The 21,610-nt window shown below is 40.8% G+C and overlaps 1 protein-coding gene across 1 annotated transcript; it reads left to right on the top strand.

Moving 5' to 3' along the window:
• Window positions 1-20,943, top strand: LOC145452381 (scoloptoxin SSD14-like). Its single transcript, XM_080330576.1, has 12 exons — window positions 1-1,915; window positions 4,343-4,503; window positions 6,605-6,744; window positions 7,933-8,128; window positions 10,188-10,391; window positions 12,609-12,718; window positions 12,829-12,968; window positions 13,036-13,217; window positions 14,348-14,439; window positions 14,501-14,652; window positions 16,848-16,961; window positions 19,425-20,943. The coding sequence occupies exons 1-12, from the start codon at window positions 1,847-1,849 to the stop codon at window positions 19,575-19,577; spliced, it is 1,713 nt and encodes a 570-aa protein (XP_080186702.1). The 5' UTR covers window positions 1-1,846; the 3' UTR covers window positions 19,578-20,943.
• The last annotated feature ends 667 nt before the right edge of the window (window positions 20,944-21,610 follow it).

Here is a 21,610-nt window from a genome sequence, read left to right as displayed (position 1 = left end):
GCCAAAGCGCGCAGTTTGCACGATCATTTGTTTTCGATACATTTATTTTGTGTAGGACCGTAACTGTCGCACCCCAAACCCTCCAATTGAAGGAAGTCTGAGCTTGTAGGGGCCCAAAATTATTTGGTGAATGAACATAAATTATAAAGTATTATTTTGCGAATTTATCCAACTTTTCTCAATTTTTTTCACTCTGGATGCGATTTAGTTTCGCTAAATGTCTTGATTATTTGGAACCCTTCCCCATATGATTTATAGAAATAGGCATTTAGGTGTCGGCCATTACTGCGCCACGACTCACCAACACATAATGAAGTTTAAGCTAACACGGGACTCCGAAAAGTGTGCCAAAAATTCGGCCGCGAGAAAACCTGGGCCGAAAAGGACAACCTTTTGTTGACCGAAAATGTCGATATAAATAAATGTCTAATTGTCCATAGGTGCCTACATGGCTGGCGCAGAATCTTGCTGTCCTGGCAATCAGTACCCAACAGGACAAATGCCATCCCACAGACAAAAATTATTTGCCAGCAGCGAAGAAATGCCAATTTGGAATCGGTGCGTCTTTTAGTTTAGTACGCTTTTGGGCGATTTCAATATCTATTCACTATATAACAGACAGTATAGGTCAAGAAATAATGATATGCAACGAAGTAATTGTTCCAACGGGCCCGCTCGAATTTGTTTAATTGCTAATTTCGTTCCCTAAATTTCCAAGACGACACCTCACTCAGCTCTACCTGAAAATCTAATAAATCTTAGAGGAAAGAAATTAAAAAATACATGCAATTACCAATATTATTGACCGATTCAGTCATGAATTATAGAAAATTATTCGCGCTTGGCCCGATTCAGCTACGTAAACTCTCTGCCTACACCGAGTAGAATGGATGTGCTCACAAGTACTGGGAAATAATCCGTCCCACTTAGGAACATATTTAGTTACGATCGTAACCCTCAAATTATCACTCTCTAGCCCCATACTTGCAAAAAACGATTGCATTTTTACAGTTTGGGTTGATTTCATTTTTTGTTCGTCCACCGGTCCGCCAGATATTTTTTTATAAATTTTACCGGTCCGCGGGGTGAAAAAGGTTAAGAACCACTGGTCTACATCACAGTTGTTCATCCTGCTGTTTCTGATAAAAGACCCAATGTCCACGAGAACTTGTTTCAGGTTCAGGTATATGATATCGTCGCGAGCTTCTGGAATCGTATAAATTATTTGACATGTCAAAAAATATTTACCCTAAATATCATGACTTGAGTTACTAAACTGTAGATTCTACCTACATCTACAATCATAGCATGACCATCAAAGGCTTAATCTTGGTTCTCCATTGACCTTTTAATTTTGACTTAATAGTCTTCATCCGGTTTGACTTCTCAAGCTTGTCGATTGAAGTGTCATGCATGTTTGTCTTGTTGAATTATAGCAATTTCTTGTATTCTAAATCCTATCTGTTGCGTACCATAGGAAGCTACATCTTCGCTGGCGTAGAAACGCGACCGCCCGTCAAGCACTTTCGTGGCATGAACATTATATAGTCGCATTGTATGCTTCCGTGAAGCACAGAAATGCTCTTGTGATACACCTGGACGGTACAGTAAAGATTTTACTGGAGTAATGACATACGGCTCTCATGCAGCTTGTCAGTAACTAAGTGATAGGCGCGGCGGTATACATATCAGAGCCGTCAGACATATGTGAAGTGACGAAATGCTGTGGGTGGCAGAGTGCTATGAATTTATATTTGAATTAAGTAGGTACTGCAATTAGTTACATAAACATGCAATTTGTCAATTAGTCCTACGTTGGAAATCGCGCTATCGAAAACGCCAGATTATGGAGCAGAAAGAGATCCCTTCTTGGAGCGGAATAAATCAGGAAAACATCGCGACCATGACTAAAAAGGTATAGCGTGGACCAGGGGTCTCAAGCACGTGGCCCGCGGGCCGCATGCGGCCTACAAGACCATTTTGCGCGGCCCGCGACGGCATTTTGGATTTCGAAGTATTCGACAATATTATCAACCAGTATTTTTTTGATTTGAGAACTTAAAATTAGCTCTAAAACCACTCGAGAAGCCCTATACTACTCACCGAACTTCATTATGACATCACTTTCAAATGGTACCACGCAGTGGAAGATCAACTATTACGTGACATTACTTGTTTATGATGGTAAAACATGACCCGTTGATGATTCGAGACTAAAAATTGTTATTTGGAATTGGGCGACACCTTCTGTAGAATTAGGTCTACTCGTACATGCACTCGTCGCGCCAAACGTTACAATCAGAGAATGACGATTCCGCATTTATACTGCTATGGCACAGTATTCATTATCTTCAAGTTGTTATTGATCTGTTCCAATATTCGAAGGCAAATATACCGCTGATTGTATTTGACTTTGGTAATGACATAATCAACATAGCCTACTAGTTATCAAGAGTAGGCTAGGCCTATGCCAGAAACCCGGATTAGGCTGTAGGCTACTACTCCAATGATCTGATATCAGATCAATCTTTGTAAAATTCATAAATTCTACCTATAACTATAGCACGACAAATGTCCGCTAGCTGGAAAATTATAACGCGACAGCTTTTACGATGTCCTGATCAATGTTCCCTCTAAGCTGCGCAGGTGCGCAAATGCGCAGTGCCGAGACGGTCTCTACGCACAGAAAATCTGAGTTGCGCACAAAAAATCCGAAATGGTGATCTTTTTTTAGTCGCTACGCACTGTTGTCCAAGGGTCTGCGCAGTGAGTTGGTGAGTGTTCGCAGACTCGTCAAAAATTAGAGAGAACGTTGGTCCTGATGCATTTGTACTCTCGCATGGTGTCTACAATTAATTATTTTGACTAACTATGCCCACTTTGCCAGTACAGCAACAGTTTTATTGAAATACTTAAATGTGATTTTTTCGTGCCAAGCGTGAATTCACAATAGTGAATTACATTTTGGCGATGCGTGTGGAATGTCAGTCTGCAAGGTCCTGTCAAATAAGGCCTACTTGCAAATACATTGAATTCCCCCCATTATTGGTGCTGCGGCCCTTGGCGCCATCAAAAAGTAGGAAATTGGCCCGCGAGAACATTTGAGTTTGAGACCTCTTGCGTAGACTATAGAGCAGCGGTCTGCAACCTTATTCAGACACAGCCTCAATTTATGACGAAAATAAAATCATACTATTTGGGCGTCCCCATTTAGTTTTCCGATATTGAGAAAAAGCATATGAATGGATGCTGAAACTAACTATTAACAGTTACGTAGGCACAGTTATAGAGAAATGGTACCGTACAATTATTTGAAGCCTACTTCTACTTGAGTGCCTACCGTGACTACTTTGATCACATCTGCCTGTAACCATCAACAAATTTATCAATATTCTTAGTCGATTAGGAAAACATTATTGTACTCTGAGTCCATACTACCTACTGTGACGTCACGGAAACTGCCGTTATTTTTTACTTCAAATGGCCGATATTTGGCCTAATATTTCTTTCTAAGGGTGATATCGAATCCATATCATCAGCGAACCGTAGCGTTGTCACAGACTGCAAAGCGCAAAACAACCAAATTACCTTCATGCGGCATGGAACTGACGATTGTTTTCTTTATGGCCGTATAAAATGTACAAGAACATATTACTCGATTTGTAATTGAATCACCCCGGAATTCGATTTTTCCCAGCCTTTATCGTAACTAATAGCTATGGTAGGCGATCGACCTAAAGTAGGATGCTTGTTACACGTCCAATGATGTTATTACAGACTGATTACGCACTGTTCCTAAAGTAACGCAGTTACCGGGGGTATTGACGCTTGAAAAATTGATGAAGATATGATTTGTTGGTAGAATGGCATTTATAGACCTCCCTGTTTGGAATAAAACCGCTTGGTTACCATATGTTAAGATCCAAAAAGTGGACACATTTTTCAAGTTACAGTAAGAGAAATACATATGGGAAATTTATATTGATAATACTGATCGTCCTGTAGGCCAACTTTCCGCGTCAGTACCTTAAATCCGGGCGGTCGACCTTTTTTAGACAACCTCCGCGGCAGTGCCAGAGGAAGCCAATTTCCACGTGTACTTTGTGGCAAATTGACCTTTTTTAGTCGCCTTTGTATAAATCGGCTAACACTCAAAACAAAACGAGAGGACAGATTGCGAAAAAAAGAGGACATTCCGGCATCCTCGGAGGACATTTTACTTTTACTTTAGAAAAGAATACAAATCCTGTCAAAAGAGAACACGTGGTATCCCTAATATGACCCAATCATGGCCCGAGTAGTACCCGATTTAACACAGAAAATACCAATTTACCTGTTGCAGTGGGAGCGCCCGAAAGGGGAAGGTAGATACAGGACAGCAGCTGTCGCATCGGATGCGGGTCCATGTGCTGAAATCGGAGCCAGGATATTAAAGGAAGGGGGATCTGTGGTAGATGCTGCAATCGCGGCAATGGCATGCGCTGGGTTATATTATCCTCAAAGGTAAATAGCGGCTTTGAGAGTAAATCATAAAGTTAGATAATAATAATTTTAGCAGCTGTAAAGCCTGCGGTTAAATTGCAGCTCACCTACATCTAAGTATTATGACTGTAAAACGTTGGTCGTGGTCCGGCGTCCCACAAACACGACTTAGACTTATTTGGAGGGCTGGTTCGAATAATTCCAGTCGAAGAGAGAGAGATGATTGTTTTCGAATACTGAAATTATGCGCTCCTGTCCACTAGAGGAGTTAATTTATCAACGAAAATTATAGTTTCGATACCAGTTTCCCCTGTGAAAGCCCTGAGACCTGGGATGTAATGACTCGGGTCACGATTTTCTCACGACTCGACTTGACTCGAGTCATTTTCTTTAAATACGGTAATGACTATACTCGAGTCAATCTGTGTATTGACTCGACTTGAACTCGAGTCATTGCGCTTGACTCGAACCAAGTCATATGACTCGAGACTCAGACGGCCAAGACAAACATTTTATTGTAATTTCAAAGAAATGTACCGCACTATCGGGATTTCGTGTATTGGTACTGGTTCGTGAAAATGCGACCGGAAACTGCTAAAGTGCGGGAAATTAGTATATTATAAATGCGAACCATTCGATATTATCAAACAGAGTTATAATTAGTGGTTTTAACAAGACTTTAACTGAAAACTGAGCAGTCAACACAATGACTTGGACTCGGACTCGAGTCATACTAACATGACTCGGACTCGACCCACTTCTTGCTGACTTGGACTCAGACTTGGTGAACTGAAAATGACTCGACTTGACTCGAGTTAAAACCATGAAAGTGAGATTGACTTGCGACTCGGAGCCTTGTGACTTACAACCCTGCATGAGCTTTCGATTGGTAGTATCACAGTATACGAAACAAGCAATTTACAACTACCCGTGTCAGTGAAAAAGGTATATCTGGAAGTCGTGATCATGCCACAGCATCTGTCCCAAAGCGTAATGAAAGAGGAATGGTCACAATAGTAATCTACCAATAATGTGATATAGAACTGGTATTGCTGGTGGTCACAGAACATGTACATATTTTACCTTTTCACGTCAATAATGTTGTTTTGATGTCATAATGAGTGACTCGAGTGATTCGAAGCGAGGTTGTAACCAAGTCACAAGGTTCCAAGTAAGTCACGAGTCAATCTCACTTTTATAGTTTTGACTCGAGTCGAGTCAAGTCATTTTCAATTCACCACCGAGTCAAGTCCTAGTCCAAGTCAATGAGTAGAGAGTCGGGTGCGAGTCATAATGTTGTGACTCGAGTCCGAGTCCAAGTCATTGCGTTCACTGCTCAGTTTTGGGTTCAATCTGGTTCAACTCCCTTTTTTCAACTATGATCGAGTGATATAGAATGACTCACATTCACAATATCGTAATTTTCCTCAGTCCTAACAGTTTCTTGCCCTTTTTCCAAGTATCAGGACTGATAGACGAAATACCAATCATGAGGTGACTTTACTATTCTTCGAAGTTAAAATGAAATGTCTGTCTTTGCCGTCCTAGTCTCGAGCCATATCACTTGGTTCGAGTCATGCACAATGGCTCGGGTACAAGTCGAGTCAATACATTATTTGACTCGAGTCGAGTCATTTTACGCATTTAAAAAAATGACTCGAGTCATTACAACCGTGGAATTAGGCTTGCGACCCGTGTCATAAACAGACCAACAATACCTTTAACCAGGACTACATCGGTATGCAGTAGTTTTACGGTCGGCGGTCATCGTCATCAGAACACTTATTCCGTAGCAATGATCATATCTACTAACTATAACAGTTGAACCGACGACGATTTAGAGGGTTCCGTAGCCACTCCACTTCGTATGCGTCGACTATATCGGGCATAAATCGTCCGTTGGCTTAGGCTATATGTTTCTTCACACAATCACGGCATAACTATACAACGTTTGAAAAAAAGCACAATTTTCTTTTCGGGACATTTTAAAAAATACTGCTCAAACATGTTTCAATCAGTGTTTTATAACACCATTTGCTTTTAATGCAAGCCTAGTCACAATACATAGCCTCTTTTGATGGATATCAGCCATGTCAACCAGTATTTCGTTCATTTACGTCAGCGCTGGTATTGGAGGAGGCTCATTCATTGCCATTTACATCGCTTCCACGAATGAGACAATATTCCTAGACTGCCGAGAAACTGCTCCAATTAGATCACATGAAGAAATGTTTAAGGAAAATAAATACCTTTCTCAAGCTGGTGAGATCTCTATATGTTTGTCACTTGTAATGATCGTGTATTTGTTTTCGGTGTAGCCGTACATGCGAACAATGACGGTTTAGAGACAGTCCTGCCAACAATACATTTCGTTGTTTCATTACATCCTATTGGACAAGACAGCCTACCTCTGTGCCTATGATGCGACTCAAACTAATGTCGAGTGATTTCGATTTGCTCACATGTCGGCAGTGGCGTATGAGCAATGAGCATATGCTGCCGCCCCTCGCTTTTGTTGAGAATGCCGCCCAAATTTTGAAATAGTATCAATCTTCTCAATTATATATACTAGAAATATTGTTGTATAACTAAAAAAAGGTCATCACTAGGGCAATATACACAAATGGACACAAGTCGATTTGAGACATTTTTCAGAATTAAGATTCCACCCGCTTTGAAAAGCAATTGATTTCAGCGGTCAATAAGTGTTACGACACAGTGAAGACCAACGTGATTTTCACGACAACGCAACTGCTCCCCGCAACACGTATAGACGTGCTACCCGCACTTCAGCAAAGCAATGTAGTTTACGAATTTAAGTGCCACTGTGATTGTGGCTACGTGGGAAGAACGTCAAAGCGCTTGCAGGAACGCATAAATCAGCATGTCCCTAGATTCATTAGAACACGCTCGATGAAAAGCTCACCCTTAACTCACCCGCTCAAGATTGATGCGGACCAATCAAAGACCATAAATTCTGCAATTGGCAAACACTTGTTGGATAATCCCGCCTGTGCGAAAAATTATCGAGACGACAGATTTCGCATACTCGGAAAGGGTCGCTCACACTTTCATTTGTGCGCCTTGGAGTCGACTTTTATCAAAATACACCAGCCAAGGCTGTGTCAACAAAAAGAGTTCGTGTATCATCTAAAAATAGCACATTGAACGCTCTCGTATTCGACATTTCGTGCTGGTGACGTCATATTTTGTGTTACGATTGTTGATATACGCTGTTCTTTCGAATTCTCTACTAGTTGCTGACGATTACCCCTGACGAGTGTCAGCCGAAAATATTCGGGTTCATTTTAATGTGAATATACTATTCAATTGTATATTGAAGTTCTGTACCTCAAAGAAGCTGTTAGAATTAAGATAATAACTCGAGTCAAACCAAGTAACCGAAAAATAGCTACTCAAGTCTTTACAACCGTGGTCTTCTGCATGCAGGCTCTTTGTCAATCGCTGTTCCGGGAGAAGTGGCTGGATATTGGCATGCTCACCAACGGTACGGAAAACTGCCATGGAAAAGATTGTTCAAGGACGCTATTGAGTTGGCGCTAAAAGGCATACCAGTTTCTGATGCATTAGAGAAAGATATTAAGAGTCAAGAGCAATACATTCGAAGTCAAGCATTCAATCTCAGGTAAGGATTATGTGTACATTACAAGGCTACCATTCCCCATCAGTCGCATTTTAAATTGACCAGGGTTTATCCTTGCCTATTTCTCGCCCTATGCCAGAGATGGGCAATTTTTTATCCCAAGGAGTTAAAGTAGTAAATATTGTGGTGGGCCTATCCGAAAGTTTAAACTACATTCTGCGTCTTAGTGATATTTCTAAATCGATAACAGTTAATGAAATTCTTCACACGGAATGCCAATTTTATAGGATAATTATTGCATTGATGTAGTAATATTAGCTACTGAGAAAGTGGTGGTTTATTGAAAAAATATTTAAATCACAATCTATTCTAAACCATAGGCAGAGTAATTATATAGCGATGTAACAATGACAACACACAAGGCTTAAGGGCCATTACAAACCTGGACAACAAAAGTGGGAACCACCACAGATTCAAATCTTCTGAAACTTGGTAAATGCATAAATGAGCTAATTTCGAACACACTAAACTTTGTTCGAGGAAAAATTAACAATTTTCTACTCATGTGAGCTCCGCAACATTCAGGTTTTATCAATCCAATATTCAAGAAGGTTTAAACATATGTTGGATTACAGTCGAGATTAGGAACTTGGTTTGCTGAGTAGCTAGTTCAATGGTCTATATTCCCAGGTGATATTAAATGCCATGCGGTGTTGGGTCAAAGGTTAAATTGATCAATGGTCTGAAATCGGTCAAGCGTTACACAATTTCAACAGCGGATTGTTCGAAACCCAGTAACAATGTTCCAGCGAGTACGGTATCATATGAAAGCTGGTCGGATGGAAGTGGTTAGGCATGTTGCTATCTGAATATACCAACGAATCGTAGTAGCGTGCGAACAACAAGCAGGACAATGATACTTTATGTAATATCAAATGACATACTTTATATATTTTCAGTATCAGTATCAGTTTATCAATATTTTCATCATTTCAAAACACCATAAAACTGCGACCCACTTAAAAAACTGCGATACAATGAAAAGATTTGAAGATGTCGAAACGACTTGGAGTAGTCTCGAAGATCAGACACCCACCTTGGCCTAGGCGACCTAGAGAAGAGGCATGCACACAGGATGAAGAGTAAAGCAGAGGATGTAAAAGGCAAGCGACGAAATGATGCGGCATGTGACTGAAGGCGAGATCGATGCTAGGTCGTGGTCCGGTAATCCTGAAGGCTGACTAGTATTCATTTAGAATAAGTTGCTTGTATTTCCACTTGAATTCGGACATGCTCGACGACTGCCGGATAGCCGGCGAGACGCTGTTTTACAATCGGGGTCCAGCATACTTGATAAAGCAATGCGGTTTCTTGTATTCCGTCCTGATCATATTGTAGTTGTTCCTGGTCGACGCGCGAGTGCCGTACTTGTGCACTTCTGACTCCGAGGTGAAGTAGTCGTTTAAATTTGAGGGGCATTGACCGCCATGGCACTGACACATATACACTTGGCAATTTCTAGCTTCCTCATATCTTTTATGTTTATAACACCAAATATATTGAGTAGCGATTTATCAGTTGCACATCCAGGCCCCCGTGGGACTTTGGCAATGATACGGATGATCCGATGTTGTAGTTTTTGCAGTGGGTCAATCGTATTGTTACAGGCAGCACCCCAACAAAGAATTCCGTATTGTAACTTTGATAAGAATAGAGTGTTGAAGATTATCACCAGAACCCTAACTGGCAGAGTGCCAAACTAAGGCGGCGAAACATACCACATACCTTCGATAGTTGTGCTTTGAGTGACTGTATGTGACTTTTCCTAGACATGTCCTTATCTAGTAAAACACCAAGGTATTTGGCCTTTTTAGCGATGGAAATTTGTTGGCCAGCGATGTAAACGGTTACGATATCGCAGGAGTTCGCGATCAATTTCGTCTGCCAATACCCATAAAATTAGTGGTCCATGGCCAATGAGCCGATCTCATCTCAACAAGGTGTTTCATAAATGAATCTGCGCAATCACGCTTAATTAAAACAACACGATGAGGCACCCTCACATCGTTTAATAGACAGCTCGCTGATTGAATCTATTCAGACCTATATTCGTGAATCCGGATGGCAGTCTTAAGAAAAAAGGCGATCTTATAGTAAGAGAAACGCTGGCCAGGACGTTAACAGCCATCGCTGACCATGGATACGAAGTCTTTTATCGCGGAGACCTCGCTAACGAGATCATCGCCGATTTGGATGACGCTGTCGGAGAATCTATATTCAGTATTGACGACCTAAAAAACTATACGTAAGTATGCAATATGCAAGATGAGGCTCATTCGAATGGATATTGCATATGTCAGCCTGCGCACTTCAAGACCTGCTTAAATGTTGACAAAAATCTGAAGAATATCAAGGAATCTCAAAAATATCAATAAATATCTATCACATCGCTGTACAACCGAAACGCCTGGGAATGTCCATGATAACTACATCCATAAACAGACATTCCGGATTCTATGACACTATTCCAGTCACTAGGACGGGAGCATAGTAGCCTACACTTATCTACCAGTTAGGTCTTAACGGGACACTTTCCTCTAAATGTGATGGGGTCCGAAATTAATGATAAAACTAGGAAAAGGATTTTCAGTAGAAGCCACTTTCTTCACGAAGCCACCGTATTCGAAGTGCAGCTGCAAGATTTAAGAAAAATGCACCATAGTACACGTGCGACATCTGTGCTGTCGAGGTCACACGTCATCACACGTGATCGCTTGTTGAAGCTTTGCTAAATTACTGGCACGTGAATGCCATTAATGTCGCAATTTCTCGACGCGAACTGCATCTTATACTGCACTTTGAAAACATATGATGCTTTCACATAATGCAGTGGTTCTCAACCTTTTTGACCTCGCGGCACACTTTGAAAATGAAAAATAGTTCGCGGCACACTAGCGCACTGGCTCTCAACGCATCACCTACAGTCGTACGTACATAGGTGGTCTCGGACGAAGTATAGGCTACTTCTAACTTTGCGGAGCACTCAAGTAGGATTTGCTCTGCTTCGAAGAATAAATTACGGTATCTCCTATATCTGCGACATGTCACAAATATACGCCTACGAATAGTATCATTTGACACGGGAATTGTTTTCAATTCTTTCGCAGCTTTGGTCCCAATTATTTTTTTTTAAATTCTAGTGCAAGCTAGAAGAATAACGTTCTCCGCTTCCGTGTGAGGTTTTGAATTTCTAGCGATTACCTCTGCTACCATATAACTAGCCTGATGCGATATTGTTGAAACTGCGGTATACGCTTATATACTATTTCATAAGATTTGTTCGACAATACACTTTGCCTATTACCGCATTTTCGATGTAATTAACCATCGCGTCGAGGAGGCCGAGCACAATCGCCATGGACGATTACAGAGGATACAAGGAAACCAAACGCATTTCCGCGCGTATCGTGTATCGCACGCGTATGAGTGAGGATAGTAATACCTCAATAGTTCTACTGGCACGGGCACTGGGCAGTCACCCGCAGTTCAATTATAGTTCCAACAAACCGGGATGATAACCACAAAGGCGGGGAAACTTGTTAACTGATATAATTTGATCATATTTACTTCTCACTTATCAGATCCGTAGCCTGTAACATAACGTTGCGCTCCGCGCCTACATTTTAACGGGAGTGCCGGCACGGTACTTAACAATCGCAATGTGGATGGCTACTGTTTGTCATTCGAAATTTTGAACGTGGACATCAATTCTAAAGCAATTCATTTCTCGCTGATGTTTAGGACGAGGACGACGCCATGCTGCTCTCCTCTGCGTTCAATCAACGAATTGTGCAAAACTGAATTCAGCCTTCAAGGCGCGCTATACCTCGGAAAAGCGAATTCGCGGGGGGTGTTGATTGCGGGCATGACAGCAATTTTGATTTGTCAAATGTATAAACTTCACATCGAGCCCGTTTTAATTATTGATCGTTTGCTATAGACTAGAATTATTTTGCGCATAATTTCGAAATTCCGAATGAATCTCTCGCGGCACCCTTCCGAGACGTAAATGGCACACTATAGTGTGTCGTGGCACACCGGCTGAGAACCACTGACATAATGCAACAGCACGACCTCACACACACACACACACACACACACACACACACACACACACACACACACACACACACACACACACACACTTACACAGATATGCTTGCATAAGTGCTCTTACGAATTGGATTCGAGTGATTGAAAACGTGGAAATGTAATTTGCTAATAGCAACATGTTCAGTTTGAGCAAGCATAATGAGTTTCACACTAATGACTGATAGAACGATCATTCAGTCATCTCCGTGAGAATTGTTCAGTCTCTCTGTTTGCATTCTTTTGTACGAAATTTGAAAAGAAAATGTATTGCGCGTCGCCTAAAATCCTTTGTAATTCATGCAAATCACAGCATACTCTGAAGGTCCCACACTTTTGATTCTTCCGAGCGGTTATTTTTTTTTATATCAAGAGTGGATATCAAACCGCTTCTGAATGTGGAGATCGGCGATCATACGTTTTTCATTCCCGGTACTTCAAGTAGTGGAGTCGTGCTCGGTCTCATTCTGAATATATTAAAAGGTAATCTTTTTATGTTACGTTTGTTTCAATTGAATCATTTCATCACAGTAGCCGTGGTTACCCAAAAAGCGGCAGAAATGTATTTTATTTGGCAAAATATTGTTGTCAAGGTTACAAGTTCACTCGCGATGATCTGGCGAACAAAGAAGCATCCACACTGACACATCACAGGATCGTTGAAGCTTTCAAACATGCATTTGCTCACCGGTCCAAACTAGGAGATGAAAGATACAACAAACATATGAGCGAGGTTTTCAAGGACATCGATGACGTGGTCATTGTGAATTATGCAATTGCATTTCTTGTCTATTTTCCAGCTAATTGAGGAGATGTTGTCGCCAGAGTACGGGGACGAACTGAGAAGCAAAATATCGGACGACGTAACATATAACTCGGAACAATATGGTGGCGATTTCGCAGTAGATAGCGGAACGTCACATGTCTGTGTCGTTGGCGGCAACGGCAGCGCAGTTGCAGCAACGAGCTCTCTTAATATATGGTCAGTGCCGCGGAGAAAATGCCATGTACCGTTCGATAACGTTATTTCAGCCTGACGATCTCGTTATCTTTTCTGCGCTATTCGTGATAGTAACCTCCACGGTCTTCCTACGGGAGCTGGTATTACTATTAATACTCACTTCTGTTTATGAAAATCATTTCAAGTTGGGACATGAAATAAGATCACAACCAATACCGCAACAGTGTTGCACAGGACCGAAGCAACACTTCGCCAGGCTCTCCCCAACGCATTAGTCTTCGTGTTTTGTGATGCATACGCACATCATTCCAAATTGCCATATCTTCAGTAGGCGCATCATTTGCCATTGCTTGTCGCATTTGTACTGTGGGGCTCAGATTGCCAGGACAGGAGTATTCGGCGCAGGCCATTTACGCACCTATGGACATTGGGGTTGTTCAAAAACAACTTTTAGATATTTTTGCAGCTATTTGATAAAATTGTTAGGTTAGTTAAGAAAACTTTGCACACAAATTCTGGCTCAATTCCAACTAGTTGATATGAAGCTACAGGAGTTCGGAAATTTTTAGTTTATTTTGGATTCATTTTAATTTTTTTCGAATTTTACTGTCTACCTCATGAAGTTGTTGAGTGGTCTACAAAAACGGGGCAAAACAGAGTTGACGCAATTCCAACCCATAGAAGCGAAGTTATTTGATTTTTTCATTCATAACTCTAGGATTATACACCGTCGACGTTATTTTTACAAATTCAAAATTTTCAACTGCAATAACTTAACTTCTATCGGTTGCAAGTGAGAAAAACTTGTTATGCATCGTTCTTCTAGATAACTTTACAATTTCATGGGGTTGACAGTAAGATTTAGCTTTTTTTTTTATAATAAATTCAAAGTTTTCAAACTTCTGTAGCTTAGCATCTACTGGTTGGAATTGAGTCAAACTAGGTGCGTAACGATTTCTTAGCCAACTTAACATTTTTAGTAAATTATTTCTATCTTTACTTATTGCGGAATGTATATATAAGACGTACGTTCAATGAAACTAAAAAACTGGCGACAGTCCCGTGAAACACTAAAAATATGATTAATACGAAGTAAGGTTATATAATATTTGACCTTGATAACAAAAAATACCTTCATCATGTTGTAATAGGTTTGGTTCAAAAGTGAGAGGAAGTCGCACTGGTATTATATTCAATAATCAAATGGACGACTTTTCATATCCGAATGTCTCAAACTTTTTCGGTAAGGGACAATACGGGTTGAATACGTTGAGTGTCCCACATAGAAATTTTGCTTTCGTCAGATCTTCCACCGTCGAAAGCGAATTTCATCGCACCGGGAAAGCGGCCCATGTCTTCAATGGCACCCACCATAGTACTACGGAAAGGTTCAAAAAGGCCGGCACTGGTGATTGGCGCTTCTGGGGGAACCAAAATAGTAACTGGGATAGCTCAGGTTCGAATTTGTCTGTTTGCTTTTGAGTCGGTAATACGGGGGGGGGGTCGTCAGCCACGATTTACTTCTACTTCCTAAAAGTATCAAAGTGAATTTGAAAACCTGTACTTCTTACTCCAGTGGTTTTATATATAGAATATGGCCGCTTGTACTTGATCAGTTGATTTAGGCAAAACCATTGACGTTTTGCACTTTGGGTTTTCAAGTATCTATATTCGCAAATTACACCTCTTTGTAGCGCTTTCAGTCATTTTGTGTTAATCGCGAGAATGGTTATTGCAATTTTGATAGTATAGCAACATCGAACCAACTGCCGAAAACATGGGAATCCTCGAACAGATCTAGTTTTCGAAACTATCAACTCGAGTACTTACTACACCTGGGGCGGCCAACCTTTTCGGTCAAAGGGTCATATGAGATTTACGACCCATTGCGCGGGCCACTTGAATGTTGATGACTTTGTTAGTCTTCTGATACGAGCGAGCCGGATTAGGTAACGGTGAAGTCAAAACGCATTAAAATCGATATCAATTCTGACATGAAAACTAGGTGTGTAGTGTATACATGTCCTAACCGCGCAATGCGCGAAAAAGTTTCGCACTCAATGTACGAATTCGGTCAATAATGATGTCCTTTGCATATATTGCGGGTCACCTCCGTACACCACTCGGCTCATTTGGCAAGGACAGGATTACTCGGCTTTTGGACATATAAACATCGCAGATTTCGGCGAAGATGCTTCAATCATTTTGCGGAAGGTTTCATTTGCCGGCGATTTTTCTGCGAGCGCACATGCAAATTCGGATGTTGGATGACACGTTCTCTCATAATTGCGAGTATAGTCAGACTCAAATCCATAAATTGGGCGTATTTTTGATTTTCAGGAAGGGGTACCAATACTAAAAGCAAGAAATCGAGTAACTGTAAATCGCGCGAAGTGCTAAGAAAAATACCAAGTCAAATCAATCTGCCACGAAATATTCTACTTTGTCGTCATATACAAAGATCTACGGAAATTGTGCCTGCCTCTGGCTGCGACAATGCGTCGCGACTGATAATTTAGTCCTCAACATCCCAAATTTTGCTGTCAGGCTAATCAATCAATTTTTTTGATGGCCTTGCAAGTTCACAATAAATTACCCCGGTTTCATTTAGAGAATTAACTTGTGGGCCACTGGAAACCTTCGGCCCGCGGGCCACAGATTGGCCGCCCTGTTCTAGCCCAAGGGTCGGGAAGCTGTGGCTCGCCAGCCATATATTGCTCTTTGCAATATATAATTTGGCTCTCTGATAAATTTTCAATTTAGCACTTGATTCGCAACTTATTTATCGATATTGCTTTGACTTGAATATGAGTTATCATAACGGTCAGAATAAATATCCGTGTGGTAGCTGAGACAAGTCTGAGGTCAAAACAGTGGCGTACCCCTTTCAAAATCCTAATATTTATATCAAATAACCTCTGCTGATTATTGCTCATAATGCTCAATTCTCATTTGTTAGTCCAATATAATGTTTTTTTCATAGTACGGCGAGCACGGCATCTTCAAGTTATTTAGTGGTATATATCGGTCAAATCTAGAACGTCTAGTTCGATACGAAGTTTGTATAATTTCCAAAATTTCTGTCACGCCGGCAAACAATAACAATCGTAAATCAGCCGCACGCCTTGAAATTATGGATTGCAGAATTCGTTGATCTATCACAGAGAATGGCAGACATGACGACGCTTGCATGGCAAATTACAATTCGGCTTTCAAACCCGCATGGACTTTCTGATCATGACGAGAAATGAACTCCCTTCGAAGTTCCCAATTACAAATTCAAATTGCAAGCATAGCCAATAGCGATCATCGTTCCCGATTGTTATGTAGCATGTTGGCATTGCTGCTGAAATGTAGGCTTGAAGCCAGGGAAATCTTATTATAACCAAAATATCGAAATGCCGCATTACTCGATCGAATAACAAATCATCCCTATGTTAAATCGTCAACGCAGAAATGACTTTCCATCCATCGCTGGTATGGGTTAGCTTATTACATGAAGAACTGAAATTGGCGACTGCCTCGCTATACGTTTGTCTTGACTTCGCGCTCGATCATACTACTCCTTGCGCAAAACCTCCATGAATATTTTTATTCAGACTGCCGCCTTAATATCAATAACATTTCGATTGCCTTGTATTTCTACTCTAGGTCATCATGCAAAGTATATGGTTTGGTAAAGATTTACAAGACGCAACGTGCCAAAAGAGAATTCATCATCAACTGTACCCAGAGTACATATTATATGAGGACGGATTTGATGCGGTATAATTGTGTACCTCTGGCTACATTCGTATGAACTTGCTTGGTCAATGCTTCGGTGAAGTCATATTGTTCTACCGGTTACTCAATCGTTCTGTATCTTGAAGTATTTGTTCACACAATTAGTTTGCGGTATTGCACCAGTGGACAGCATATGGCTCACAAATATCTTTCGGACTATGCCATCAATATGTGGTGTTTGATCAAATATCATTATATCCCAACACTTGTCCAGTGTAGCGAACATTTGCGAATGTTCATTATTTCACATTAATACTTAATGCTATCAGTTCTAAATCCAGTGAAAAGTATGGCATGTTTCGGCACACGACCTATTCATTAGTCTCGCGGTATCTTAAATGAATGTATAGATTCACAGTATCAACCGCGACGCGGGCGTCTCACGGTGGATTTTACTACGGAATGTGAACCTTACAGTAAGCAGTATCGCGTATTACATAAGCAGTATCGCAAAATTACACGTGGCGGATAATCACCCTAGTATAGTGGTTCTCAAACTGGGCGTGCGCCCTCTAGGTGGCATGAAAGTATCTGAAGGGAGCGCGAGAGCAAATAATGTTTCTCGAACTCGGAATGAGTTCGATTTATGTTTAAACTTTCAAGTTTCAAAAAAGACAATTATGCTCATTATATTACGATTTAAATGTCACAATTGCGTCGTACCATCCCTACACCGATGCTTGATTTTGACTGATAACGGACCTTGCTCTGATCAGAAGAAGTCTGTGAATTGAGGGTAACTATATAGTGGATGCGTATAGCTTTTAGCTGACCATTTTATGTTCTGTCTATCAAGCATTCGTGCAGAGTGCGTGGAAAGGCACAAATTTATGTAGAAATAAGATCCTTATCAGGTCGTGTCATATGCCATGTATATTATGCATTATGAATCTGAGAAATAAGGATCAGTTGAATTAGTCTCTCATTAGTTATGACCTCCCATGCCATCAAACTCTGCATTGGGATTGCAAACTTATCGTCGCTCTTTTTACTACTTTTTCATATGACGATAATGCGGCGCGAAATGTTCCACTATACGCAAGCGGGGAGTGTCTAACAAAGTTTGAGAATCACTGCATTACTTAGACAAAGGTGCGCTCCAAGAAAACTCACATCACGTTGGGTATTCATTGAAATACGAATGAATAATGTATTCAAATCGAAATATTTTCGGATGACACTCATCAAGGGTAATCCTGAGCAACTAGTAGCCTACAGAATTCAAAAGAATTTCGGATATTAACAGTCACATCACCAATCATTACGATTTCAGAGGCATGAAGTTTTGATTATTCAAATAATCTCGCCATAATTGATGATGATGAACTCACCACATGTTGCTGACGATTACCCCTGACAAGGGTCAGTCAAAAATACCCGGATTTCTATCAATATGAACAATTGAACATATTACTCCCTTGTATAGTAAAGTTCTGCACCGACAAGAGTTGCTTCAAACAGTTATTGAAAGTATGTATGTAGTAGGTGTAGGGTTAGTTGGTGAGTGGCGGTGAAGCACTTATTGACGACGGCATGAAGTGACTTATTCAAGTATACACATATGGGCTTACACTTGCCTGTGATCACTAAGTATGGTTTCGATACCCGATTGAAATTGATGTGTACTTTGCTCGGGCTTGTGACCGTGACCGGTATAGGGAAATGAATTTTCGCTAGTTAGTATCTGTGTTGTAGGGTGAGTGACACCGATGTGATTAGGACCCGTTCCCGCAGAGTGCCAGGCCTGCCAAGTCTAACCACTGAGTTGTCCAAATTCAAAATTTTGGTTATAACTAACTTATGTATCTTCCATGACTAAATACTTCAAGTGTTGAAGCCCATTCATTAAAATGATTACCCCATTCTGCTCCGAAATTACGCTTTGTTCAGGAAAGGGAGTGAATCTGGCAGAATAATGTCGTTGAGAACAGCAAAATACCTTGTCACTGTGCCTGATTTACAGATTAGACCTCCCATTCACGGATGTCAAATTCTGCTGATTGCTATCGAAAATTTAACTTTATGTGGTGACTGTTTTGTTGTTGCACATTATTAATGACTCAAACCGAGGTATGTTGTCTTCTTTCCAATGGTCCTTCGCCAAATGGAAAGTGTGACGTAGACCAATCGCAGTGAGCCGTGAGATTTGCTTGTGTCCACTCTATATAGGACACCATGGTTATATCCATGATTCGACCTTTGGAAGGGTCATGCTGCCATATCATGCTATAAGCAACTCGACGGAATTGACCAAAGATAGCGGATATAAACAAGTTCGGCATTCGCTTGATTTATCAATAAGTTCACATAAAGAGCCGAGTTAGGTCCTTTTGCGAATAAATCCTAATAATAATATTTATATACTAATAATAATCATTATCAGTCACATTTTTGTATTGTTATCAGCTGTTGATGCGTTTTGTTCAGCAAACATTATATTTCCAGGATATTATTGAAGGACTGCAGAAAAAAGGTCACGACGTCCGGTTATTTCGTCTACCTTCATCTGTCGTCCAGTCTATCAAGTCAATGAACGACACGGGATATCTGATTGCAGTAAGCGATGCAAGAAAAGGAGGCTACACTGATGGATATTGATAGGTGGAATTAAGTGCTCGAATTAGTGTTGGGGTGACTCGAGTATTGACTTGACTCTAGTCAGACTCGTGTCACCTTTTTCGTATGACTTGACTTGACTCGAGTCACTCAGCAACAATGACTTGACTTGACTTGACTCGTCGTTTGAAAAATGTGGATTGACTCGTGACATGGAGCAAAGTTTACGAGTCAATTTCAAGTCATCAAGTAATCGTTGTTGATAAAAATCGCAGTATGTTTCGTATTTTTGAATTGTTCTCGATACGCTGCTGTGATGTGTAAGAGACATCAATTTCATTCATTCAGTGATTTTGCGTTTTACTCGACCTCCATTATTCTATCACGAATAAATTGACCGTTAACTTAGGAAAGCAAAATAATAGCGAAGTATCCATCTCTGTTCTATAGACTGGTCATTGGTGCCATGTGCTCACCTTACCCAAACCTCTTGTATGATTCAAATTGAATTTGAATATACTTTATATTACTCGTCAATCATTGGCTTAGGTTTAAATTGTATCCCCAGATATGTAATTGGATAGTGCATCATATCAATTCGTTTCAACTTTGTGAGGTTCCTTATTCTATTCTCAATTTTGGCGGATAATTATAGACGGGTGTGTATACAGTTAATTACTTAGTTTTGCAATTCTAGGCATGCGTGGGCTATACAACGCCTTTTTACATGTCTATTTATTTCTTTATTCGGACCTGGATTTAAAATAAATTGTGATTGCAATGACTTAATCATACTCCTTACTCCGAAAAGACAACTTGACTTGAATTGTGGCTTGACTAGTGACTTGACTTCATATGACTTGACTCGACTTGACTCGACTTGACTCGACTTGACTCGACTTGACTCGACTTGACTCGACTTGACTCGACTTGACTCGACTTGACTCGACTTGACTCGACTTGACTCGACTTGACTCGAGTCACCTCTGAAAATCGATTGACTTGACCTGACTCGAGTCAAAATGTGCGATGACTCGAGATGACTTGTGACTCGATGGTAGAGTTGATCCCAACACTGGCTTGAATACGAGGCCACCATAGCCGGGAACATTGTTACCAGTGGTATTAGCGCGGGTACTATATCATGCGTGCATGCCCTTATTTCTCATTGACGCGTTAAAGACGAGGTTTGGTCAGACGAGGCGCATTACGCTGAAGGCAAGCGTTCACTTCACGGGCAGAACAACAACGAAAAATGTATTTCAAGCTTTGCATAGTTTGTGCTGCGCAGGGATACCTAGATATCCCTGGTGCTGCCAGCCGATATAAGATAATTCAAAGGTGCTACTTGTGTTTTTTTTTTGTAATCGGCTTATAATTGGAAAAATAAAAAAATTTGAGGCTATAAACTGAATAAAATATTGTTGCTTTCTGGCATATATCTTGCGAAAAAGTTTATCTGAGACTTTGTTTTCGTAACCGTAGTCAACCAAATGGCGTCAGGATTTTCAGGAAAGTCAATCGGTCAGTCTGATTTATCCAAGCATATTATTCTCATTATTAGTATAAATACTACGCTCCCCAAGCGGTAATAGTCCTCACGCCGTATAATTAGTGGCGGAGGGATATCATAGTGGTACGTTCCCAATTGCGACACCATGGGGTTACTGCGAGTTCGAGTCCTACCTCGAATCCAGAGTTCTTGCCCAAAAGCTGAAGATTTATCTAGGCCCACCTCGTCATCTTATCCACTTCCGCGGTGTCTTACAGTCGCCTAGAACAGAAGGGGGTCGTGCTATAAGTCGGTATAAAGGGGACATGACATAGAATATCAGCGTGATGCAAAATTAACAATGTAGATTAGGGCTGCCATATTTTTGTGAAGCAAATTCCGGACACTCTTTAGCGCCCACTAGCGGATTTTAAAATGAGGTGTAACACATTGACCGTCAACATGACGTCACAATAGCAAAGCATTGTCCATCGACTGTATACAACTGAGGCGGCCAACCTTTTGGGCCAAAGGGCCACATTAGATTTACGAACCATTGCGCGGACCACTTGATGAAAATAAC

This window comes from Botryllus schlosseri, chromosome 12 (genome assembly GCF_051294905.1).
Source record: "Botryllus schlosseri isolate E-star chromosome 12, Bs_hap1, whole genome shotgun sequence".
In the NCBI taxonomy this organism is placed as follows: domain Eukaryota; kingdom Metazoa; phylum Chordata; class Ascidiacea; order Stolidobranchia; family Styelidae; genus Botryllus; species Botryllus schlosseri.
This window is presented reverse-complemented; position numbering and strand designations above follow the sequence as displayed.

Bases quoted from the DNA above. Each gene is read 5' to 3' on its own strand.
- LOC145452381 (XM_080330576.1), top strand. From the start codon at position 1,847: ATGGAGCAGAAAGAGATCCCTTCTTGGAGCGGAATAAATCAGGAAAAC. The intron at 1,916-4,342 runs GTATAGCGTGGA...TACCTGTTGCAG, and splicing joins TCGCGACCATGACTAAAAAG to TGGGAGCGCCCGAAAGGGGA. The intron at 14,440-14,500 runs GTAAGGGACAAT...TGCTTTCGTCAG, and splicing joins GAATGTCTCAAACTTTTTCG to ATCTTCCACCGTCGAAAGCG.